The sequence below is a fragment of the Dipodomys merriami genome, unplaced genomic scaffold, assembly GCF_024711535.1.
Source record: "Dipodomys merriami isolate MVZ:Mamm:240054 unplaced genomic scaffold, mDipMer1.0.p SCAF_37, whole genome shotgun sequence".
In the NCBI taxonomy this organism is placed as follows: Eukaryota; Metazoa; Chordata; class Mammalia; order Rodentia; family Heteromyidae; genus Dipodomys; species Dipodomys merriami.
The window spans coordinates 2,534,210-2,560,823 of record NW_027205270.1 but is presented as its reverse complement, the minus strand read 5'-3'; the positions used below and the strand labels follow the sequence as shown (position 1 = coordinate 2,560,823).

Below are 26,614 nucleotides of genomic sequence, written 5' to 3'. Positions count from 1 at the left end.
TACATTTACTCTTCTTGTTGTTTGGTTTACTGTGAGTCAATCAGAAGTGATTTATTTTCTAAACTAAAACACATAAAAAGAGGGGCTCATTCTTGAGTACAATTAAGACATAATACCATTGGGATTTACAACACTGTGGCAAAAGCCTCTATGGAGAAAGAACTGCTTTTAAACCATCTGTCACTCTACTTGACACACTGCCCCACATCCCAGAAATGACTAAATTACATAAGCACACAGAACACAAAGAATAAGCTTTATTAAACCAGATCCATAAAAATAAGGACTATGTTTCTCCGGGTTCATAAAAAAATAACTCCAAGACTCTGAGAAAATAATCTTACATTAATCCCACGGAACTTTTCTTCCCAGGAGTTGACTGGTCAATTTCTGTGAAGGAAAAAAAAGGCAAAAAAGAAGTAAGTGTGCCCTCAAAGGCAGGTGGCACTACTGACCCCAGCTTTGTTGTTGAAGAGACCTAGATGGTTCTCTCCACAAGTTGTTTCTTGTTTATGTTACTCAACTATGAAACTATGACAATTAAAGAATTCTTCCTAAAGTGTTTAGAAAAGATAATCTACAAGCAACATTTTTAATTCTAACAGATATAGACAATCTCTAGTCATGACAGACTGAGCACACCATAAATATATAACACACAAGCACAGCAAAGGGATCAGTTCTGTGATGCTAACACAGTAGCAAGGCCACACAGAGCCCTCTGCCTTCCCCAGTGTGGGCTCAGAGCACTCCAGAGACAGTTCTCTAAGTCAGTGTGGAAGGATCTGGGATCCAGTCTTTTGGTAATTGACTTTGACAGTACTCAGAGGTATAGTGAGGAGGCTGGGAGGAAACAAGAACAGTAAAGGCATGGTCCTCCAAGCCCAGTGGCCAGTCTTCATCCCAGGGAATCCATTTGAGCAAGACTCTTGTTCATTCCACCATGAGATAATATCATCTCCTATGCGCTGGTTTCATTGCAATTAAGGTTAAGGAGCTGAAACTGATCACAGGTGCATTGTGTCTGAAATACTAGCACTACAACAGTGCTTTTTGAACTCACTCCACTTCTCAGGCATTGAGAGGTGCTTCCCTTCATCTCTCTCTTAATAAACCTGGTTATCCCACTCTGAGCAGAATGACAACTCAACTAACCTTTCTGAAGAGCTGAGCTCGCAGCCGGTTGGACTTATATTCTGATTTCCTCTTCTCTTCTTCTCTCTTTTTCTGTACTTCTGGAAGCTGCTCATAAATCCTTAGAGAATGGCACCGGTGGAAGACAGAAAGCAATGAGATTATCAGGTATAGAGGTATGTGATTGCATCTTACAAAACATCCCTAAATTCAACCACTCCAAGGCATTTACTCCCTTGTACATGTCCAGCACTACTATGTAACCCATCATCCCATTGGAAAGTTGATATCTAGGGTGGGGTGCTCATGATCTAGAATAAACAGGTCAACAAAAATATAACAAAGCCTTATCAGTAGTCACTTCTGGGAAAATAGTGGATTTTAAAAAGTTGGGGGGCAAAATGTTCTACCACTTGAGCCATGCCCTAGCCTTAAAAATTACTTATTTCTTAACCGACTTAAAAATAACAGTAAGCTGAAACATAGTAAGCCTATTACATGTCTAAAAATAAAGGTATTTTCCAAAACCACCACAACAATAACAAAAAACTGTAGGCTGGTACAGTGTTTTACCTTTTTTTTTTTTTTTTAAACAAATCTCTCTGTGGTTTAAAGGAAGTCAGCTGGACTTCCTATTTCCCTCTGAATTGTCTGTTGTCACATGTCATTCTAGTTAAAGTACACATTTAAAGAATCAGACTTCACACATATGTAACCAGAACCTAGACAAATAAATAGCTTAATGTTCTTGCCAGGTAATCAATCCTTTCTGCTTTGGATTCTTTGAGGCACAGTCTTGTTTTGTAACCCAGGCTGGCCTGGAACTCACATTCCTGTTGCCTCAGCCTCTCCAGTGCTGACATTATAGATATATTCTACCACACCCAGCTCAATCTTCTTGAAACCCAAAAAGTGGTAGTTTTATGTGGAATGTTTTGGCAAGTGTGTTCTTCAGATTTTCCAGTGTTGACAAATTTACTTAAAAGTGATAAAAATGGTCACATTTGTTAATATTACTGCTGATCCAGTGAAAAGTCTAAGCACTGGACACTTTTCAAGCTTGTCTAGGTAGATAGAAGTGTTCCAGAATTGTATTCTTAAGCTCACTTGTTTCCATTGGCAGTTAATACTGTCAGCTGTTTCTTCAGCTGAAGTGAGCAACTCATTCTTCCTTGTCAGGAGAATGTCTGTCATATTCCTAAGTCAGATTACCAGATTTCAGGGTGGACTACAAGTGCTTTGTGTGCTGCATGGCACTGCTGACATTTTGGTACCAGATTGGTGCTGCTGTCTGTCTTCAACAGTGGTTCTGAAGTCCTAACCTCCTCTCCATTGATTTTTGCCTCCATAAGTACAAGAAGAGAAAAAGACACACAGTGGCCTTAGTGGTTTGAAAGTAGCTTTGATCTTGCACATGTCCTGAAAGGGCCTCAGCAACTCTCAAAGACCCATGGACCACTCTGAAAGAGCCAGTGAATTCAAGCATCCCTTGGGCATGACTTTCAAAGGTTTATGAAATGGAGAGTAAAAATACCAGATCTCCAGAGGACTGCTTCAGTTACATGAGATGGACTGCTTTCCAGAGCCACTATTTCAGAAGCACTACTCCAACTATAAAACAACTATTGAAGCAAGCAAGCTTTCAGTGAATCCCTAAAACTATCCCTTCACTTAACTTCCCATGGCATCCTCATGATGAACAGACCAAATTAAGTAAATGAAGGTAATGTTTACAATGGCACAGACTCAAATGGTATAAAAAGGTAAATATTTGTGTATTTCCTATTCTGGCTTCTGTAACCTAGCCATAAATTTTTTCCCCCCAAAAGGATCCGCTATTACCAGGCTTGTGTGTGTGTGTGTCTTATAGAGATATTATATAATATATACACATACACACATATACAAAGTACATTTACATAAGCACAAATGCTTCTTTTTAGAGGCTCCCAAATAGCACCTGTCTATGCATGCTTTTGTAACTTGATTTTGAAAGCCTAACTAAATGTGCTGGAGAGAATGCTTCTTTTTCACTTTATTAGATAGACTGCTAGAAATAGTATTGCTAAGAAAAAAAGATTAGCCTCAAATACACAAATTATTTTCTAAATATTCTTTAGTTACAAAGGCATGGACATCCATAGAGCCTATTTTTTGTTTTGTATATGAATCATTTATACCTTATCTGCTATCTATTTCACTATTCCTTTTGTACTGAGAGCCATAAATGAGGGTAAGGTAGAGTTCTTGACCACCTAGTGGCTTGATATACATTTCCATAATTACCTGTTGTTTTTTTTCCTTACCGTTTAGACCTCTGAATCATTTCCTTCCTCCCAATAGGTTTGTTCTTCTGGACCATCCTAAGAACTAAGAAAGAAGTGATATTTATTGATTTAATCAGGAAAGGTTAGTGATAGTCTAGAGCTACAAGAAGAAGCTGCTAGCCTTTGACCTCCTAACCTGAGCTACCCATATCAGATATTGAACACTGACTGTGGCCAAGGCCAAAGCAGGACTGGATAGGGCAACTGTGAGAGCAGCCTGTGGTCCTTGTGGCACAGACCAGACAGTGGGAACTCTAAGAACAACCAGTTTACAGGTTGTGATGACAGCATTAGGTAGTACTTCACAGTTTTCACAGCTTTCATGTTTCATTGCTTGAGATCTTAGGTAAATATCTTAGATATTTATTGTACCTACCACAAGATGTACTATGAGACCACCAGAGAAGGTGGAAGGATTACTACCGGTTTCCAATTGTTGTTACTACCATCATATGAGGTAGACAGCCAGAATTGGGTCCTTCTTCAAATGAATCAAATTGTTCATGACCCACAGCTAGTGTATTAAAAAAAAACTCTTTTTACACATGTTCTCCTTTGTAAAATGCAGTGACTGGTCAGAGTAACTGGTGTACTTGGAACACAGAAGTGTTGAGAACTAGGTTGTGCTGGTCTGCTACCACAGAGATTTGAGTCTCAGCAAGCAAAAGGCACATTCAACCCTCCTACGTGGCCTCACACTCAGCAGCACTTTCCAGCAGAGCAGCAGCCCAGCCTTCTCTATCACTCGTAGGTACCTACCTCTCTTAGGCAGGGGGTGCATGGCATTAAACAGCGCATTCCGCTCACTCTGAAACACATTCTGCAGCTTCCTTTCCTGGACTATTAACTTGAGGCGCTTAACCCGCTCTCCAGAGCGAGAGATGAAGTCAGGTCTGTGAAGCTGAAGTGATTCCTAAGGAGAAAAGGCCCAAGCTCATATGAATGATGGAGTCTGATCTCTTAAGTGCCCAGAAAAACAGCCCTTGCCTAGCAGGTTTGGAGATCCTCTTTCTAAATCACAGAAAAAAATCTAGAATAGAACGATTCTCTGATCACACAAAACTGGGAGAGCTCTAGAAGGGAAATCAAAGAGCTCAAAGAAGTGTTTTTGGTTTAAGCTCAGAACTAAAACTGTGGCAGTTACAACTTTCTCAAATGTTGATAAGACAAGAGTTTAATACCTTTTTAATATCCTCTTCAAACATACCTATCATTAAATAACATTTATTTTAGCCCTCAAAGAAGACATTTGTTGAGGGCTGAGTGTCATTCAGAGGGGCAGTGCTTGCCTAGTATGTGCAAGGCCCTGGGTTTAGTGATCAATACTGGAAATAGAGTAAGAGAGATAAGGTAAGAGACAGAGACAAAGAAAGAAAAAAGAGAGAGAGAAGAGAGAAAGAACACAACACAATTACCAGGTGCCTTTTGATTTTTTTTAATTTTTTTTTTCCTTTTGTTTGTGGTGCTGAGGAATCGAACCCAGGGCCTCATGCATGCAAGGCAAGCGCTCTACCACTGAGCCACCTTCCCAGCCCAGCCAGGTGCCTTTTGAATCTTGTATAAAATAGAAACAGACTACCTAAGTACAGAAACAAATACAATGTTGGCATACACCAGGCTTCTATGAACTCCACAGGTTGGTATTTAGGCATTTGACAAGTAGTGCCATAATCACTTCCCTTCTATTGGCTTGTCTCCACATTTCAGGTGAGATACACTATTTAAAGCATTATGAATATTACAGACGTTGACTAATGAGAAACCAAGCCCTTACACAGTGAAAGAGATGAACTGCATAGCTGCTAACAAGGTCATGTAACTAAACCCCAGAATGCCAGTCACACACCTAACTCATCTGTGACTTGTCCTTTTCCACTCTAAAAATACCTGTAGAGTTGTCCTCACGAATGGCGTCAGTTGCTCTTGGCCAACATCTCCTCCTGGGCCCGGCTGTAATCCCCAACCAACCATGCACTGCTTCTGCCAGTTCTGTTCTCGCAGTGGCTCTCTCCAAGGTTTGGTTCTGGACATTGGCTCAAACCAGGAGATACCAGGACCATAACTCTTAGGACAGTTTTCTTTCTTAGTTGCAGGCTTCACATTTTCCACAGGAACAAACCAGGAAACTCCTACAGGAAATATTTTTAAGAAGAAGAGAGATTTTTTTTTTTAGTCCCACCCAACTACCATCAAAGACAAGTATATAATACAGACTTTTAGGGGCTCAGCTGTCAGGTACCCCTAGGGTGCCCTTGAGTATTAACTGCAACACTGCAAATATTGTTCCAGATATTTTCAAAATTTGTCCAAATAGTGGATGGGGGTTGGAAGAGCCAATACAGTCATCCAAAAACAAAGACTCTCAGCATTGTAAGAGACTTCACTCACTACTTTTTCTGCCACAATGATTATAAGCTAACTGGAATGAGAACTCAACCTTCAAAATAAAAATTACAAAAGAAAGAGAAAATGCACTGACCTTCATAGGAATTCTGCTTACTCTTTAACTTTTTGTCTTCAAGAGGACTGGCAAAGAGTGTTTTCTCTTTGATTATTTCTTCTGACACAGAAGTCTCATCACTCTCCTCTTCTAATCTGGCTTCACTAGAACATGGAGTTGGGAAAGTCATTCCAACATCACGAGTATGTTTTTTGACACCATCCAAAATCTCCAAGTTACCTGAAAGAAAGATCACAGATGTCTCTGGAAACATCTATGGGGTTTAGGTGATGATGGTTTTATTTTAAGTCAACAGGTAAACCCTGCAAAATGATTCAAAGAAATGTTGCCTTTTTAGTGAGTAAGGAAACAAGAAGAAAAAGGGAAGCATGGTTAAGAAATTAGAGACAGGAGGAAGAAGAGAAGGAGAAAGAAGGTTTTTGTTTCTAAGTTTACATATTAGAGACAAAGACTAAATATGCATTCATATGTAAATGATTTGGTTCTGATCTCAAGTGAGAAAGACAGTAAGCACTTGGGAGATCCTTAATGGCAATTACCAAGGTATGGAAGATGTTTATAATGACAACTACAGATACAGACAACTAAAGGGAAGAAAAACAAGATCTTTACTTATTGTTACTTTATAAAGTCAAAAGGTACAGAAAGGTAAAAACTGAAAACCCTCCTTCCACCCTTGTGTTTTATTCACTCCATGAATCTTATCATTCCAGAAAATTGTTTTTATAGGTTCAAGAAATTCTCCTGATTCCTTTATTTAGAAAAAAAGTGTGTGTGTGTGTGTGTGTGTGTGTGTGTGTGTGTGTGTGTGTGTGTGTGTGTGTGTGTGTGTGTGTGTGTGTGTGTGTGTGTGTGTGTGTGTGTGTGTGTGTGTGTGTGTGTGTGTGTGTGTGTGTGTGTGTGTGTGTGTGTGTGTGTGTGTGTGTGTGTGTGTGTGTGTGTGTGTTCTGGCCAATGGTAGCTTATGCCTACCTACTAAGGAGGCTGTATCTGAGAATCTCAGTTTAAAGCCAGCCCAGGCAGAAAAGTCTGTGAGACTCTTTATCTCCAAATAACCACCAAAGATCTGTGGCTCAAGTGATAGGAGTGATATCTTTGAGCAAAAAAGCTCAGAGACATTGCCCAGGCCCTAAGTACAAGCCCCAGGACCAGCCCCAAAATCAGTTAACCAACCCAAAAAAGAAAAAAAAAAACCACATGTAGTAATAATAATCCTTTATTTAAAAAAATATTTTGTTGGTCATGGGGCTTGAACTCTGGACCTGGGCACTGTCCCTCAGCTCTTCAGCTCAAGGCAAGTGCTCTACCTCTTGAGCCACAGAGCCACTTCCCCATGTAGTAATATACTATACACTATTATATCCCTTGAGGCTTTTTTTTTTTTCCAATTATATACCTTGGAGATCTTTCTGTATTAGGACAGAGAGAGCTTGCTTATTCTACACAAGATTTCATTATATGCAAGTATAAGAACTGATTTAATCATTCAGCTACTGATGAGTACCAGTTTTAATTTTCTTCTATCTGAGGTAATATTTCAATATTCATACTTGACATTTTGCAAATATCCAAGTATACATATCTCCAGGCTAAACTGCCACAGCAAAAATGATGGGTTAAAATAATTTTGCTAGAAACTGCCAAATTACTCTCGCAGAGATTTTACCAAGTTATACCCTTACCAGGAGGAGCATAAAAACTAGATAATTTCTAGCTTATATACTTGGATTTTTGTCAATTTATAAATGAAAAGTAACACCTAGATGTCTATAGTTTTGATGTTGATTTCATACTTATTTATCTATTTATTTACTTATTATTTTGCTGGTCCTGGGGCTTGAACTCTGAGCCTGGGCATTGTCCTTGAGCTTCTTTTGCTCAAGGCTAGCTCTCTACCACTTGAGCCACAGCGCCACTTTTGCTTTTTTTGAGAACTGGAGATAAAAGAGTTTCATGGACTTTTCTGCCCTCGCTGGCTTTTAACCATGATCCTCAGACTCCATCTCCTGAGTAACCAGGATTATAGGCATGAAACATCAGCACCTGATTTTATTTCCTTTAATATGTGAGAGGTGAATCTATGTTTAAGAACCCTTTTTATTTTAATAGAAGAGTTGATTTACCTGCTTGGATGCCTTTGTTGAACATGGGCACTATTTGCTCAGTGCAAAGAGTAGACTCCAAGCTCAAGCAACTACTGGCAGATGCAACAGAGTCAGAAGAAATCCTGTGGTTTGCCATCTGAAAAGTCAAGAGACCCTGTTGTAATTATCTGTAAGCAATGACACAACCATCTCCAGGATAAACAAGCTTACTGGTTCTGAAGAGTCAAACAGTTTGTTGAGATGCAATTGGAGGAAACTGTGAATGATGTGAACATGGACCATGTATGTGCCAGAGAGAATTCTGTTTCAGCAGAACAGAGACCATGGTGTTATAAAACAGGAAGACACAAGGATGTTATTGGGTATTTTCCCAGGGCTTGGAAAAAAAAAAAGATGCTCCTCTAACCTTAGCCTGATGCCTCTCCAGAATGATATTTTCACTTGACACCTATACATAATTTTGATGCTACCTAAGAAGGCCTGGGAGGAGCTAAGTGATGAACTGCATAGAGTGCTCTTTCTACTCAGAGTGGATTTGGACACTCACACAAAGACAAATAGCAAAGCACTAAAGGACCTGTGATGTTTCTTGAGTAAGTGGAGTATTATAAATCACAGGGAGCCTGAAAGGCCTTTACAGCTATATTATGAACAAGTAGAACAATAAAGATAAATTGTTATTGAAACTGATAGAATGTTGGTGAGAAATGAAAAGATCATCCAAACATAGTTGAACAAATATAAAACAGTATTACTTAAACTTGTTTCTCAAAGAAATGTCTTGCCCCAGGTTGTGGCTTCAACATTGTAGGAGGAAGGTTGTCTTCTTGATGTGTTGATGAGCCTGAAGCAGTCTTACAGACTTTCCTAATCAGGCTATCTTTGAACTATGATCCTTATCACTTAGCCTCCTGCACAGCTAGGATCACAGCATAAGCCATGGGCACCTGGTTCTGGAACAGTCTTTTAAGACCCACCAGAGCATCTAATTTGGCCAAGATGTCCATCTGAGGAGGGCAGTAAAATTCCCAGACTCAGTAACCACCAGGAGTATTAAATGTCCAAGGACAAGTACTAGATTCACATCATTTTTTACTCTAACCTGTTTAATTGAAAAAGTTCTAACCTTCCATCTGTGATGATCCCAATGGATGGTTGAACTAATTACCAACCATAATTGTCAACCATAACCCTACGTGGGCTAATGTATAAACAGGGTTCAATATAACATTGCCTTCAGGAAAAAAAAAAAGACATCTTAAATGAGGTTAATGAGAAATTTCAGATCCTTCACCAGGCTGACAACAAAACACTCCAGATCCAAGAAATTCAATACTGACAAGGTTGCTAAATTAGAATCCAAATTCAGATGATAACATACTCCAAGTACATCATTATCCTAAGTGTCATGCAAAGGTTCAACAGAAGGTATCTAAGACAGATGTTTAAAAATTACATCAGAGGACAAATAACCCCTGAAGTCTGGTTAGAAAAAAATATACCAAACCTACAGGCAAATACTAGGTTTGTTCTAGAAGCCTCTGAAAATATATGGACTATCAATATGACCTTCACTGGGCAATACTAAGTGAAAACTACAGGACTGTGGGCATGAACGCTTCTTAATTAACATAGCCCACAAAGTCTATAATGAGATGGCTTAATAAACCACGGCTTTTGCTGAATCACCCAGAATTAGAAATCTAGAACTGAAAGTCCTACTTAAAAAGGAAAAAAAGTTCTTAGGGGAAAACTGATATGCATACTTTGATGAGTATTAAAAGACAACCAATTCCAAACTCTTAAAAAAAAAAAAAAAAGACAGCTAAGTGCTGGTGGCTCACACCTGTAATCCTAGCTGCTCAAGAGGCTGAGATCTGAGGATCTCAGTTCAAAGCCAGCCCGGGCAGGAAAGCCTGTGAAACTCTTATCTCCAATAAACTACCAGAAAACCGGAAGTGGCACTGTAGCTCAAATGGTAGCAAGCTAGCCTTGAGCTGAAGAGCTAAGGGACAGCGTTCAGGTCCAGAGTTCAAGCCCCATGGTGGACCAAAAAAAGAAAAAAAAGACAGATTTGAGAAGTTTGTTTTTTTTTGGTCGGTCATGGGGCTTGAACTCTGGGCCTGGGCACTGTCCTTGAGTATTTCAGCTCAAGGATAGTGCTTAATTACTTTGAGCTCACAGCACCATTTCTGAGAAATTTCTGATGACAGGAATCAATGGTGATTTTGATGGGGACTAAGAAGTCCTCTGACAAATCTTTAGGCTCCAAACATTACTTCCTCACAGAAGATTAGGGCACACAACTGACAGTGTAGTACAAGCCCATAGGTTCCTAATCAATAATGAAGCTATATTATTTAATGACTCCTTTAGCAAAAAGGACTAATTGGATTCTACCTATTACTGAGTATTGGGAAAGCCCCAAAAGCAGATTTTCCTACAGCCACTAAGGTGACCTAGTATTCTGATTCACAGCTTTCTGTATGTGCTAGTGTCTAGTTCCACTGGTATGGACAAACTTGCTCTGTGAGCTCAATTATTAAGTGACCTTCCTCCCAGAGAAGCAGTAAATACAGGTGTATGTGCCACCTGAATAGGCACTCCATCTTCAGCTGATGTTAACCCAGGAAAAGCCACCAAAGTGTCATGCCTTCTACTGTCGTCGTGTTTCTGTTTAAGATACTCTAATTCCACCACTTAAAGGTTTAAAAGAAAATAAAAACCAAAACAGTAGGCATTTGAGGGAATCCAATTCATAACTCCTCCAAATTCTAAAGTGAAATCTGATCCAGCCCTACCACTCATTTTTAAAAATACAGTATTTAATACCCAACCCAACATGATAAGCTTTAGTTCCAACTACATTGTAAGTAAAAGCCACATTTGATATTACTTTCTAATAGAGTTTATCAATTGTGACCCAAATGGACAAGAAAGTAAACAACACTACTGAGGTAGTCTATGAGGCTAGGCTGCTGGCTATTTACTTCAGCCATGCATTATAGATAATAACTCAAGAAAAATTATTTTGAATGGATATTATAATTGATACAAAAACCTTTGAGAACTCCCTGAATGAGTGAGCAATAAGTAAATGTGAAGGTATAGGACATTATAGCACATTACCATTAATGATGTGAAAACTTGGCTAACATTAAATTTATACTTAATTTTATTTTTCCTCTATAACAAATTGACCTTAGATTACTGAATTGATTTGTATGCTGTTCCACTCACATTATTATACTTGTATCATGTCAGTTTAACAATAAACTGAATGCTAGCTACTCAGGAGGTGGAGATCTGAGGATCGTGGATTAAAGCCAGACCAGGCAGAAAAGTCCATGTGGAGCTGTGGCTTAAGGGAAAAGCACTAGTCCTGAGTTTAAACAAGCCCCACAAGTGACAAAAACCAACAACAACAAAAAACAATCTGAGGACTAGTATTTTATTCATTATCTATAAGCCATTAATAAAATTGTTCAGGATATTTACCCTTTAGTACCTAACCCTTACATTTCTTATTGGCAGAGGGTAAATGGTTCACTTGCTTTTCCATACCTTTTGCCTTCAAATGGACAGACTCTCATCGACTATTCTTTAATATTGTTTGGTAGTGCTGCCACTTGGATTAAAAATCTCACCAGTGAGCTTTGAGGATATATTAACTACAAGAGTTTTAAATGTTATTATTTGAATTGGGGAACTCCGCTGCAGTATGTAGATGATTTGCTCATCAAGAGCCTCGCCTAAGAAACACCATCCAGATTCAGAATCACTTTGCCGAATGCTGGTATAAAATGTCTTTTTCTGAAGCAAAATTTGCAAAGAACAAGTTGTTTACCTGAGGTTCCCGTTATATCAAGGTTAGTGAGGACAGTATTTAGGTCCCCAAGACCTGAATGAAGTTCAGAAGGTTCCTGCGACTGACAGGCTACTACAGAATACAGATACTTAATTTGGAGCTTATAGTAGTGAAGCCCTTAGCTTTAATTAGGATAGATCTTGAGCCTTTAATTTGGTTAACAAATGTTAAACTGCTCTTAAAACTCTCAAGGACTGATGGAGGTTTGCCCATGCTCAACCTTGTTCTTTTCAGTTGCTTGGTAGTTTCCCAACCTGTATTTCTCGAAGCAATTGGACTATATGGCCAATGGGTGCCTTTGAGTTCTTGCTTGGCTTTTTTTGCTCATTGCTGGTGCTTTACCATTTGAGCCATGCCTCCAGCCCAGTACCCACTTGTGATGTGAAGGAAGCTGAAAAGTTTACCCTTGGGATGATCTACTGCTATTACCACATCAGGTCTTAAACTTGCTGAACTGCCAGGAGGTTGAACAAATATCAAGCGATCTTGTTAGATGACCTTAATGTGACCCTTCAAACAACTATCAGGTTTAGAACTAGCTATGTTGCTGTCTGCCTGCAGGATCTGATCCTCTAACCATGATGGATTGATTTGCAGAAGTTCTTTATACTTTTGTAGCTGACAGGTGTGACACACTAGAAGTAGGTTATGCAAACTGAGAACTCTTCATGCATGAAAAGAGTTTCATGTATTATGTAAAACACCACTCTGGTTATTCAGTAGTGCCTCTACAAGAGCTCATCAAATCAAACTACCCCCAGAATATACATCTGCTCAAAAGGTTACATTAATAGTCTCCAGGACAAAAGTATGCCTTTATGATTATCTATGCCTATGGTGTTATATGGAGAAAGGTTTCTACCTCCAATAATGATACAAAGGATCCTCAGATGATATGCAAGCTCCTTCATGGGCAAAAGAGGTAGCAATCAATCACACACTGCCCTAGGTATCAAAGGGAGACTGTAAACAGGTAGAAGAGCCCAACAATGAAATTTATGAAACTCTTTCTCTATTGGAATGTAAACCCTCATACAGACTTATCTGAAAAGCTTATTTTTGTTATGGCTTAACTATCTCCATTAAGACTCTAATGTTGAGTGAATTATATTAACTTAATTTTTTCAGGTGATACCTCAGAGGGCCAGGATTACATCCAATAATAAAAGAGGTAATCCAGAGATGCCAACTTTGTTTAAAGAGTATCTGAAGAAAAAGAGCTGCCTATAATCTCAGGGTGCTCAGGATTATGGTCAATTCCTTTAAAGACTGAAAGTGGACTTCACCCATATGCCTAAGACTGCTGAAAACTTCAGTTACCTACTAGCTTTTGTTCATACATTTTCTAGTTGGGTCAAGGCATATCCTATAGTACCAAAAGAGCTTCAGAGGTGGTATGAGCTCTGCTAAAAGACATTATCCCTATATATGGCATACCCGATTCCTTACAAAGAACAGAAGACTCCTCTTGTTTCATAGGTAACAAAACATGGGTGACATGGAATCAAGCCAGGTACCAGGGAGTTCATAGCTGTAAACCTAGCTAGCTTCTTCAGGAAGCTAAGATTAGCCCTCCTGATCCCTACAAAATCTACGTTATCCCATTACACAGAAATTTCCATAAAAGACCTCAAATATCTCTTCAAAAAAGACACTTTATCCAAGCAGCACACCTGAGTCATTAATTATACTTCTGTCACTTCACTTTTTCCTTGTTCCAAAGCACCTCAGTCTATCTTTTTCCAGATTAGACTCTGTAGTTTCTGAAGTCCATTGGCAGACTAACTTGCACGTACAAGAAGCTCCCCTTCTCTGCCCCCATTAGACTGCCTTGGAAAAACCAGTTAATTGGTTTATAATAAAAATTGTCCATGTGGCCTAGAATTGGGAAGCATGTATTTTTCCTTCACCTGGCAGAGAATGCCTATTCCTATCCTCTAATAAAGAGCACCCTGGGATGTTTTAAACAGTTAACTGTAACAAAATTGTGTTTGCTTTAGTCAATGCCACTCCAGTTTGGGCTATGGAGTAAATGATGAATCAAGTGGTTAAGGACAAAACAAGTTCAGCTAGGAAAATATAGCTCCAAGCAGTTAAAAATAGTAATTATTGTGAAACCCTCTGAATCATGGGTTGTGCCCCAAGAGATGGTTATATGAAATCTATCAAAATTGAATCCATGGCTTAGCCAACAAATTCATTTCACAGACAAGGGCACATTTCGTACCACAAGGATGGCTATGTAAATGCAAAAACCATGAGTGGCCCTGCTTGCCCTATGAATGCATTGTTTGGCGCAGCTGGAGTTGCCCATGTTTCTAGAACAAACTGTCTCCCATTTGTTAGCTCCCTATAAGCCAAACACAGTAAAAGCCAGAAACCAAATAAAGAGAACTTCTTGGTGGTTCTACTCATGGCTATATTCAGTATAGGAGTATATTAATATACAGGTCCTATTCAATATAAGGTTTTTACTTAAGCACTAAACACACACACACACACACACACACACACACACACACACACACACACACACACAGAGCTTTTAACCAATTAAGACAGGCTACCACCACTCTTAAATCATAGACTACACACTTCCTTTGCAAGAAAGCTTCCAAAATCAGATTGCCTTAGGCATGACTGCTGTTCAAAGGAAAACTTGTGCTGTTATCAAGACAGAGTATTGCTGGGTGCTGGTGGCTCCTAGTTACACAGGAGGCTGAGATTTAAGGATGGTAGTTCAAAGCTAGCTGGGGCAGTGAAGTCTGTGAGACTCTTATTTCCAATTAACCACCAGAAACCAGATGTGGCACTGTGGCTTGAAGTGGTAGAGTGCTAGTCTTGAGCAAAGAGAGCTCAGGGACAGTGCCCAGGCCCCAGGTTAAAGCCCCACAACTGGGGGAGGCAAGCGTGCTGTAATTATATCTTTAATTATTCAAACAGTGTAACTAAAGTGATGAGATATAAACATATTGTCTCTGCTGATCAATTTAGTAAATGGCTAAAGTCATTTTTTTTTCTGAATGGAGACACTTATCTTTAAGCCTGTTATTTTCCTTTCATTTCTCCTCATCAGTGCTGTTTAACTTACTTCAATTCGTAAGGCTAGAGCCCAGACCATCTGTACCAACTTAGAAATACTTCTGTTGGGCTGGAAAGGTGGCTCAGTGGTAGAGCGCTTGCTTTGCATGCATGAGGCCCTGTGTTTGATTCCTCAGCACCACATAAGCAAAAAGAAAAAAGCCGAAAGTGGCGCTGTGGCTCAAGTGGTAGAGCACTAGCCTTGAGCTGAAGAGCTGAGGGACAGAGCCCAGGCACAGAGTTCAGGTCCCACAACCGGACCCAAAAAAAGAAAAAAAAAGAAATACTTCTGTTAACCTGTGGGCAGGAACAGGAGGGGGAAACAGGGGGAAAGCAAAGCTAACGTACAAAAACAAAATATACTCATTATCTGACTTATGAAATGGTAACCTCTCTATATACCACTTAATAATAAAATTGTATTTCAAAAAATACTTGTTATATTCCCCACAAAAGGCATATGAAATTAATTCTCTAATCCTGTCAAGATCTTCCATTTTGAGATCTCTACTATGACCCAATCAGCAATAAGTAGCTAGTAAAGAAAATGGCCTTGGCATGATTGTTCCTAATGAGCCTGATTTGTTTTCCCTGGTTTGTTGTTTTCCTGGTTTCTAAGCACAAAATCATTAACATATAATCAAAACCATTAGAGTGGTATGTGGAGCTTTATGACTACAGAGTGAATGATGGCACCAGATAAACCAGTTTGTTCCCCAAAAAAGAATGAAAAAAAGGAAGGAAGGTGAGAAGAGAGGAAGGGAGGGAAGGGGAGGGGAGGGGAAGGGAAGAGAGGAGGGAGGGAAGAAAAGGGGAGAGGAGGGGAGGGGAGAAGAGGGAGGTGGCTTTGGGACCTTAGCTCCCATGAAATTAACATTGTGACTTGACAGTGAGGAATTGAAGGAGGGCACCAATGTTACCAACTCCATTTTGTTCTTCTCAGGCTCTATGTATACCTCTTTGATTTTTTTTCCTGAGTCTCATATAATCACCTAGGATTCCAGAAGGGACAGGACTGATTGCTAAAATTTTTATATGAAGGAGGACCAAAACTCCCCCCAAGCAATAGCAAGCCTTGCAGAACAAAGACATCCCACAAAGGGCAATAACCTGTAACGACTGTAAACTGGAGCAGTAACTTATAGCAGAAGTAATTGTGAGACCCAGGTTGCTGCTCTCAAGTGATGGTAGTGATTGTAATTTCTCCAGGAACCATTCAAGACTAAGATGATGATCAATCAGACCACTGACCTGGTCAAGCCTATCTGCTATGTCAACTATGCATATTTCAAATCCTTACTCTTGCCTCTTTTATTCTATAAAACCTTGAAGTTCCAGTAAGCTCCTTAAAGATAGTTTGGGGGCCTGTGTTCAGATGCAGCTATGTTCAGCTAAATTTCCTTTCTCTATCTTCCACTATTACTTGTCTCTTTAATCAACATATTGATGTGGATAGCACAACTTAGTTCAGTTGGGGACCCTGGAGTGGGGACTTTTTGCCCTAAAATCTCCTCTTACCAAAGGACAGTGAGGAAGATGAAATCATGTAGATACACAACATCCAAGGTGGCTCTAAACAAGGGAAACCACGTGAGGTACCCTTCTCAGACTTACTTTCAAAGGAGACATTTAAAAAGGAAACTGTGCTACCAATTTTATGAGAAATGGTAGAAATATATATATATATATATATATGTGTATATATGTGTTTGCTGTTTTGCATATAAATGTTTGAAGAAGAGGTAAACTTCTTTTCATTCATAAATGACAGGATCCTACCTATAGAAAATACTAAAAATTCACAAAGACATGTTCAAAATACTACTAAGTTTAGCCAGATTGCAGACCAGTAACATTAGAGATAATAAGTAAGGATATTTCTGTATTGTTGCAATGAACAAACAAAATTTAAAAAACAATACTATCAAAAACATAAGAAATAAAATATTTAAGAATTAAGTTATAGATATGCTAAGCTTGAATATTAAGGACTATAAAAGATTTCTGGGAAATACTAAAGATAAAAATAAATTATGAGACATTTCACATATATGGATTAGTCTAAGAAATCTGTAACTGTTCTCAAGCTTCCATGAAAATGTAAAGAACTATAAGAGCCACAAATTATTGAGGAAGAACGGTGGCCAAGTGTGGAAAAGCATACCTGTAAAACTAGTACTTGCCTCCCAGAAGGCAGAGGCAGGAGGATGGCCTGGGCTACAAAATTAAACCTTGTCTCAAAAATAAAACAAAACAACAACAAAAAAAGATAGAAAACTTATGTTTTCCAAGTTAAAAAGTTTCAGTAATTTAGACATTGTGGAATTCATGTAAAACTGACAGATATAGTGATTAAAAGAACAGAAGAACTAAGAGTCTAAAAGCTCATTTATTGAAAAGAGCAAGGCAACTCACTGGAAAAAGTCCTTTGAACAAAGTATGGATCACCACATATAAAACCACTAGCTTAACAGGGCACTGGTGACTTACCCAAGTAAGCCTTAACTACTTACGGGGCTAAGATCTGATAATCACTATTCAGAGACAGTCCAAGCATAAAAGTCCATGAGTCATAACACCTATTAGTAGTAAAAAGCCAGAAGTGGAGCTATGGCTCAAGTGGTAGAGTGCCATCATGGAGGGAAAAAGACAAGCAACAGCATGGGGCCCTGGGCTCAAGCCCCCAGTATTGACACAGGTATGCGCTCACACACACACACAGAGGTGTGCACACATGCACGCTCATTCACAGAGATCAATTTAAATACATCATATACAAATATGACCTCAAAATGGAACATAGACCTAAATAACAGCTATTATAATTATTAGTTTTAGTATTTAAAGAAGGAGAAAATCTGTGACTCTGGCTATACAAATACTCTCAGCTCTAACACTATAAGCACAATCCAATTCATAAAGGAAAAACTTTTTAAAATTGACTTCATTATTCACCACCTGTATTTCAAAAGACATTGTTGTGAAATAAAGACAAATAATAGACTGGGAGAAATTCTAATATTTAATAAATAATAAATACATATCTAAAATATCTAATAAAAGACTTACAAACAGAATACTAAAAACTCTCACAAGCCAGGAGCCAGTGGCTCACACCTGTAATCCTAGCTACTCAGGAGGCTGAGACCTGAGGTTACAGTTCAAAGCCAGCCTGGGCTGAAAAGTCTGTGAGACTCTTATCTCTAATTAACCACTAGAAAACTGGAAGTGGCATTGTGGCTCAAGTGGTAGAGCACTTGCCTTGAGCTGAAGAGCGCAGGGATAGCACCCAAGCTGAGAGTTCAAGCCCCACAACCAACCAAAAACAAAACAAAACAAAAAAAACCTCTCACAAGTAGGTAAGAAGATAAATGATCTTATTTAGAAATGGGCAAAAGATATGAGTGATCAGTAAGCACAAGAAAAGATGTACACCAGCAGCTATTAGGAAATCCAGAATAAAATCACAAATAATATTGGTTCACCACATGAACAGTAACACTGCTCTCAAGGATGCAGAAAAACTAGAATCCTCAACATACTGCAAGTGGGAATTTAAAATAGTATAGCCACTTTGAAACATCTTAGCAGGTACTTAAAGAAAATATTACTGTATGACTCAGCAATTCCATAGCTAAATACCTTAAAAAAAAAAAAAGAAAAATTTTATCCACCCTTTAAATGAATGTTCTAGCAGGATTCATAGTATTAGAAAAATAAAACCAAAATGTGCATCAACTGATAGAGAAAATGTGGCAAACCCCATACAAGTGAATATTATTCAGCAGTAACAGTACTGGTGTATACTGCAACATGATGAACTTTGGAAGTATTATGTTAAAGAAAATGTTAGAACGTATTTTGTATAATTGTATTTCTATGAAATGTTGAGGCAGATTACTGTTGTCTGAGGCTGGAAAAAAGGAATCATTGCAAATCTTTCTAGGGTGACAGAAGTGGATGGTGGTGATGAGTTGTATGAGTAACTATTTCTGGACTGTTGATGATGGCTGAGAAACAGGAAGGACACTGATACTCCTACATATTTCTAACATACCATATGGCTATATTACTTGTTCAGAAGTATCAGCAAAATAAAAGCTTTCAGAAAAGGGTGTAGCAATACAGATTTAAGGAGTGGCTGGTGGCTCAGGCTTGTAATCCTAACTACTGAGGAGGCTGAGATCTGAGGATCTTCGTTCAAACCCAGCCCCAGGCAGGAAAGTTCATGAGACTCCTCTCTCTTATTAATCACCAAAAAGCCAGAGGTGACGCTTTGTCTCAAGTGTGGGAGAGCACTACCCTTGAACAGAGAAACTCAAGGGTAGTCCTGAGTTCAAGCCCCAGGACCAGCAAAAGAAAAAAAAAATTAATGATTTAATGAGTTCAGCAGGACTAAATGATGTGTTAGGCCATGAAAGTGTTCTGTCCTTAGAAAGAAATGGGGGTGAATTAGTTCAAACACTTCACCATCTAAGGCACAACTAAAGGGGATCTTTAAAATTAGGACATCAAACAAATTTAGATCTAAGAAAGCTGCCCAAAAAAGAAAAAGAGTAGAAACCATGACCTATAATGAATGGTTCAGAGTGAAGACCTACAAGAAAATACTTCAGAGAAATTAAAAAGGGCACCAGGAAAGAAAAGTATGTTTTCTGTGCCTTCAGAGAAGAATGCTGGGGACCGTGCAAGGAATTCCAAAGCAAATGGATTTCAGATCTTTTTTTTTTTTTTTTGCTGGTCATGGGCATTAACTCTGGGCCTGGGCACTGTCCCTCAGCTCTTTAGCTCAAGGCTAGCGCTCTACCACTGGAGCCACAGCGCCACTTCCGGCTTTTTCTGTTTATGTGGTGCTGAGGAATCGAACCCAGGGCCTCATGCTTGCAAGGCATGCACTCTACCGCTGAGCTACCTTCCCAGCCCAGGATTTCAGATCTTTTAAAGTAACATCTTTAATAGGTGGTGCCTAAAACTAATAAAGCTGCTGAAGCAGATCCTGGTGTACTTTCAGTGCAGATGAAGCAAAAAATGTTGATATGATGAAATGAGTGGACAGCATCATAGGCCTCTTGCATCCTTCCAAGACTGAGACACTGTGAACCTCTTGCATTTTCATAGTACATGATCAAGCATGGTATGTTTCATAACTAGTGGCAAAACTTGTTTACCATGTACTATTAGATTAGGAGACTTAGAATGTTTTTCCATATTAGTTCAAATATCTTTCTGATTAATTCCCGACTAAAAAGATAAACATTTTAGAGAATATAATCTAAAAAATAAATTCTTTCTAAACAAAATATATTAATCAGCCTCTAGGATGGTAAAAATCAAAAGAACAGACAAAAAATAGGGTTTACTGGGATGCAGAGAAATTGGAACCTTCATTTGCTGGTGTAAAATCTTGTTGGCACTTTAGAAAACCATTTCAAATGGTTAAAACAGTTTCATGATTAAGCAACTTCATCCCTAAGTAGATTCCTAAGAGAATGAAAACATAGCCACACACAAACATACACATCAATTTCAATAGTTTTGCTCATATTAGTCAAAAAATGAGAACCTAAACTGATATTTGGCCATAAAGACAATGAATATGTGTGTATTTGTGTGTGTGTATGTATACTGGTACTGGTCCCTCAAGGCTAGCACTCACTTTACCACTAAAGCTACAGCTCCACTTTTGGGGTTTTTTTTGGTGCATAATTGAAGGTGAGTCTCACAGACTCTCCTGACTGCTGATTTTGAACTGTGATCCTCAGAGCTCAGCCTCCTGAGTAGCTAGGATTACAGGCATGAGCCACTGGTATCTGGCCTAATATAATTTATATTTAACAAAACTACCAAACTGCACACTTTAAATAATAATTCATATTTTATGGCATGTGAATTATTTCAAGAAAGCTGAGCTGGGTGTGGTAGCATGTGCCTGTAATACTTGGAATGCTGAGGTGGAAGATCACGTTTAATTCTAGTCTGGGCTGTATATATAGTTCAAGGATATGCCTGGATTACACAGTAAAACAATCTAAAAAAAAAAGAGAGAGAAAGCTGTGCATGCATCTTTTCTCCTTTCATTCAAAAAAATTATGGGATTTAGAGGTTACACATTCCCCCACACACAGAGGACAAATATTTGTACTGATATATATCACCCAGCATGAACAGTGTTGCGAAGAGTAGTTAACCAAGTCACATAAGGACGGGCCTATCAGGAGGATGACAAGATTTCTAAAGTGGGAATAAGTTCCTGTGTTTTTCTGTTTACAAACTGCAATAGACTATGAAGCTTTGTTTAGAGAAAAAAGTTGTATCATGTACTATGTCTTGGACATTTCCTACGTTACTAAGGCAGAGACATAATAACAGAAAGTAACTAACAGAATAACAAAAGTATGGGCATTAGATTCCCTACATAAGATGTAACACACAGTACTCTGGTGCCAGTACAATGGTGCCATATAATGTTAACCTCCCTCATGTAATGTTAACTTCCCTCATACATTCACCATAAGCACAATGCAGATCTGTATTTGTGTCTAAACAATTTGTTTGGACCATGGGATAGAACATTTAAAAAAATTAATTCACAAATGCTACTGGTAAAGTACCAACTATCCATGGTGAATCACAAATATCTCATCAACCTTCAGAACTAAGTGTGAATCAGCTCACATAGTTCTATGTAATGGGGCTGCCACATATAGATGTGACTATAAATATAAGTGGTAACTGACATTATCAGCTACTATGGTTTAAATGTGTATAATCCGGCAAGGAACTATGTGCTTGTTCTCTGCTTTAGTTTCAATGTTCACTATTACAAGAACAAACTTATTACTGATTGTTGCTTTATTATGAAAAAGGAAAAAAGAAAGGAAATGATATTTCAGAACTTTTGAATTGTATTTGTTTCAAAAGTATAAGGTAATGGGTGCCAGTGGCTCATCCACTTATATAAGGCTTGTGGTTGAAAGACAGCCAATGTAGTACTGTAGTACCAAAAAAGTGCCAAAGTGGAGCTGTGGCTCAACTGGTAAAGCACTAGCCTCGAGCAAAAGTAGCTCAAGGATAGTGTCTAGGTCTTGAATTCAAGCCCGAGACACAGCGCGCGCGCGCACACACACACACACACACACGCACACACACGCACACACACACACACACACACACAGATTATTAGGTATGATTTAGGGTGTAACTCATTCTCAGACTTGTTGGTTAGAGACATCAGATACAGAAAAGCTTTTCAATTAAGAAATAACTTCCTACATAAAAATGAGCCTGGATACACATATCCATTCTTTATGTAGGAAGACTGTTACTACTGCTCACCAGACAGCCACGAGCTTGGAGGAGATTCTTTTCCTTGTGAGGAACAGGTTTGTAGTAATTAATTTAAAATCACCTAAGTTTAGGACCAGATAAGTACATTGATAAAAGTTTGAGTCATATTGAGGAGGCAATAATACTTGATCAGAAATGTACTCATTACCTTGCTCATGTAATTGTAACCCCTCTGTACAGTATTTTCACAATAAAAAACTTATAAAAAATAAAAAAAAAATAAAAGTTTGAGTCAAAATTAGAAATAAAGTCTAGGATCCCAAAAGACAGTGTTTTGTTGTGAACAGTTTTTGGAAATGTCCAAATCAATAAAAAAATTACAGACCCCATCATCTCTGGCAATACTGGGGTTTGATCTCAGGTCCTCGAGTTTACTAGGTCCTGGGTAGGTTCTACCACTTGAGCCATGCCTCCCAACCCTTTTGCTTGGTCATTTTTCAGGCAGGGTTTTTACCCAGGGCCAGCCTCATACCACATTCCTTTTACCTATGTTTCTAGCACAGCTTTGATTACAGGACACCTGGCTTGGTTATGGGATCTCATTCATTTTTTTGCCTGGGCGGGCCTTGAACTATATCTTCCTGATCTCTACTTCTTGAGTATCTGGGATCACAACTGTGTGCCATCATGCTTGGCCCTGAAAATTATAGTTTTAATAATAGAATTTAGAGGTTACTAAGGGGTGAACCAATTATAAAGTATAAAAAGCACCATTTATACCCTGTTTTCACTGTATTTGATGTTGGTATAATTTGTGGAGGGGAAGGGAAAAAACAAATTGTTTAAATAGAAATATAGGTGGACCCATTGCAACAATGAGATGTACAAGACGTTACGTCGAAAAACAAACTTTACAACTTTGGCAGGGGGAGCAGGGGGGAAGGGAGGGGGGAGGATGGTAAGGGAAAACAAAGAAAGAGGCAACAATGCTTGATAAGAAATGTACTCATTACCTTGCTCATGTAATTGTAGCCCCTCTGGTACGGTATTTTCTTTTTTTGGGGGTCCAGTCATGGGGCCTGAACTCTGGGCCTAGGCGCTGTCCCTCAGTTCTTCAGCTCAAGGCTAGCACTCTACCACTTGAGCCACAGCGCCACTTCCGGCTTTTTTTTTCTGCTTATGTGGTGCTGAGGAATCAAACCCAGGGCCTCATGCATGCAAGGCAAGCGCTCTACCACTGAGCCCCTTCCCAGCCCAGGTATTTTCACAATTAAAAAAAAAAGTGCCATTCCGACATATACATATACATACACACATACACACATACACACACACACACACACACACACACACACACACACACACACACACACACACACACACACATATAAAATGTTGGTCATAGGGCTTGAACTGAGGATATGGGTGCAGTCCTTGAGCTTTTTTGCTCAACACTAGTATTCTACCACTTTGAGCCACAGCACCATTTCTGATTTTCTGGTAGCACTACAAGATAGAGTCTGGACTTCCCTGCCCAGGCTGGCTTTGAACCATGATCCTCAGATTTCAGCCTCCTGAGTAGCCAGGATTACATGTGTGAGCCACCAAGGTCTGACCCACATTTTTGACATATATTTATTTAATTCCAAAAGACAGGACTGAAAAATTATAAATCAGGAACTCAGGTCATTTTAGAAAAGCAGAACTTGGTATCTACTTTCTTAGGTATGGTAGATAAATAACTATGAAAAATACCAAATCTCCATTTTGTTTGCATAATAGGTCCTTAGAAAATTTCCTGTGATACCAGAATAAGACTGCAGAATGAAAAAAACTGTAAAGCCAAAATTCAAACTATAGCTATGAGGATTGCTAAAATATACCATGGAAGTCATTATGGCAAAAGGTTATTAAAACTGAGTTCAAAGCTAGCCTGGGCAGAAAAGTCCCCATAAGACTCTTATCTCCAATTAACCACCAGAAAACCAGAAGTGGAGTTACGACTCAAAGTGGTACAGTGCACCTTGAGCAAAAAGTGCTAAGGGACAGCAACCAGGCAGAGTTCAAGCCCCAGAAAAAAACAAAAAACAAACAAACACCACCAAGAAACTGAAGTTAAGATCTGAAACTTTAAATCTGCTACTAGAAAATATAGGGCAGCACCTGGAAATTGTAGGTATTGTTAGATATTTTCCAAATAGGATTTCAGTTACCCAGAGGATGAGACCAAGAATTGATAAATAGAATTACATCAAATTGAAGGGTTTCTACATAGCAAATCCAACAATCATTAGAAATAAGAAACAACCTATGGAATGTGAGAATATCTTCACCAGCTATCTAACCAATAAAAGACTGATATTCAGAATATACAGAGCTCAAAAAATTAAACAGCAAAAGAGTAATCCAAGCAATAAATAAGCAACAGAACTAAATACAAATGGCTGATATATGAAAAAAATGTTCAACATCCTAAGCCATAAAAGACATGGAAATCAAAACGAAACGAAGATTAGTCTTACTCCACTCAGAATGGTATCAATCAAGGAAACAAACAACAAATGTGTGTGTGAGGAGAGAAACCCTCATATGCTGTGAGAATGTAAACCAAGGCAGTCACTATGGAAATCAAAATGGATTTTGATTTTCCTCAAAAAACTAAAGCTAAAACTATATCTTTCCTTATAACCCTGTTGTACCAATACTGGGCATAAATCTGATGGAGAGTAAATCAATACCAGAAAAGTAGCTGCAGCACTATGTGGAATCAGCTGAGGAATCCAATAACAAATGAATGAATAAAAATGTGATTATTACGTATAATTTTATAGATCACATTTGTGTGTGTGTGTGTGTATATATATATATATATATATATATATATATATATATATATATATATACATACTATGGATACACAAACCATGAAGAAAAATGAAATCATGTAATTTGAAGGAAAATGGATGGAATTTGAAGACATCATATTGAGAGAGACAAACCAAGCTCAAAACCCCAGATACTGTATTTTTATGCTCTTATGTGCAAGCTAGACCTAAAAGACATGGAGATATAAATGTATGTGTACACATATACACTGTACACATAATTAAATATATGGGTAAGCATAAAATGTGAGTCTGAAGGACTATACTTATGAGAAGAGGGAGATGGAAAAGAGAAAGACAGTAAAAGATTTTATAATATATCGGAACTATATATGAACACAGTAAAAAGAACTTTAATGAAAGCTTTGACTTTCATTAAGGGGTTGGGAAAACAGAGAAAGAGAAAAACAGCTCTGTTTGAGGAGGTACTAGTAGGAGAATAAGGAGGTGAATAAGAATGGATAGAAGTGGATTGTTTGCATATATGAAAATAGAACAATGAAGCCTACTGAATTTTGAGAAAATGGGGAAGTAAAAGAGAGGAATAAAGGGGGTGAGGTTGATTGGAATACACTATACACAAGAGTGGAAATGTCACAATGAAATCCTCCCTTGTATAAGTAATATATGCTAATTTTTAAAAATTAGAGGTCAAGAAACTATAGTAAATTTCCTGGCGGAGATTGAAGAGAAACCCACAGTGAAGTACTCAACTCATGGGTGGAAAAAAAAATCAGAAATTTGACAAATGATCATGAAAACCCTGTAAGATGATAGTAGTGAGTTAAAATGGGTCCCAAAGATTTTTTATCAGATTTGAAAATTCAAGGTCTAGAAGTTATCCCATGTTTTCCTTCTTTGCATTCTGCCAAATATTGCTCGTGTGTGTGTGTGTGTGTGTGTGTGTGTGTGTGTGTGCAAGTGCAGATTATCCAGATAACTGGATAACATGCAAAAGAGAACAAAACTGCATCCTCTACATACAAACATTAAAAAAAAATGATCATGAATCTAATTGTAAGAGCCAGTATTACAAACCCTTTAGAAGAAAATAAAGCAATAGAATTTGTTTAAGCAATAATTTTGTGTTTTGGTGTTTTGCTTTTTTTTTTTTTGGAGGGGAGGGAGATGTCAGTCATGGTGCTTGAACTGTACCTTAGCTTTTTCACCAATACTGTACCCCTTTGAGCCATAGAGCCACTTCCTATTATCTGTTGGTTAATTGGAGATAGGAGTTTCATAGACATTCCTGCCCAGGATGGTTTCAAACCACAATCCTCAGATCTCGGCCTCTTGGGTAGCGAGGATTAGGCAGGAGCCACTGATATCCAGCTGACAATAGTTTTAGATATGACACGAAAAACACAAATGAGAGACATATATAAATTGGACTTGGTCAAATTAAAATTTGTGAACTATTAAATGCAACCATCAAGAATTTGAAAAGCCTAAAAAATAGAACATGT

At 38.4% G+C, this 26,614-nt stretch overlaps 1 protein-coding gene across 4 annotated transcripts in view; it reads right to left on the bottom strand.

Moving 5' to 3' along the window:
* Positions 1-237: 237 nt before the first annotated feature.
* The window catches only part of Alms1 (ALMS1 centrosome and basal body associated protein), a 144,503-nt gene continuing 118,126 nt past the window's right edge, over positions 238-26,614 (bottom strand). For all 4 annotated transcript variants that reach the window (XM_069988979.1, XM_069988980.1, XM_069988982.1 and 1 more), the window contains 7 exons: positions 8,046-8,163; positions 5,941-6,141; positions 5,349-5,590; positions 4,221-4,374; positions 3,441-3,504; positions 1,156-1,255; positions 238-390 (listed from right to left, as the gene is read on the bottom strand). In XM_069988979.1, the coding sequence (XP_069845080.1) occupies positions 346-390; positions 1,156-1,255; positions 3,441-3,504; positions 4,221-4,374; positions 5,349-5,590; positions 5,941-6,141; positions 8,046-8,163 (924 nt within the window). In that variant the 3' untranslated portion in view covers positions 238-345. The remainder of the gene's footprint in view (positions 391-1,155; positions 1,256-3,440; positions 3,505-4,220; positions 4,375-5,348; positions 5,591-5,940; positions 6,142-8,045; positions 8,164-26,614) is intronic.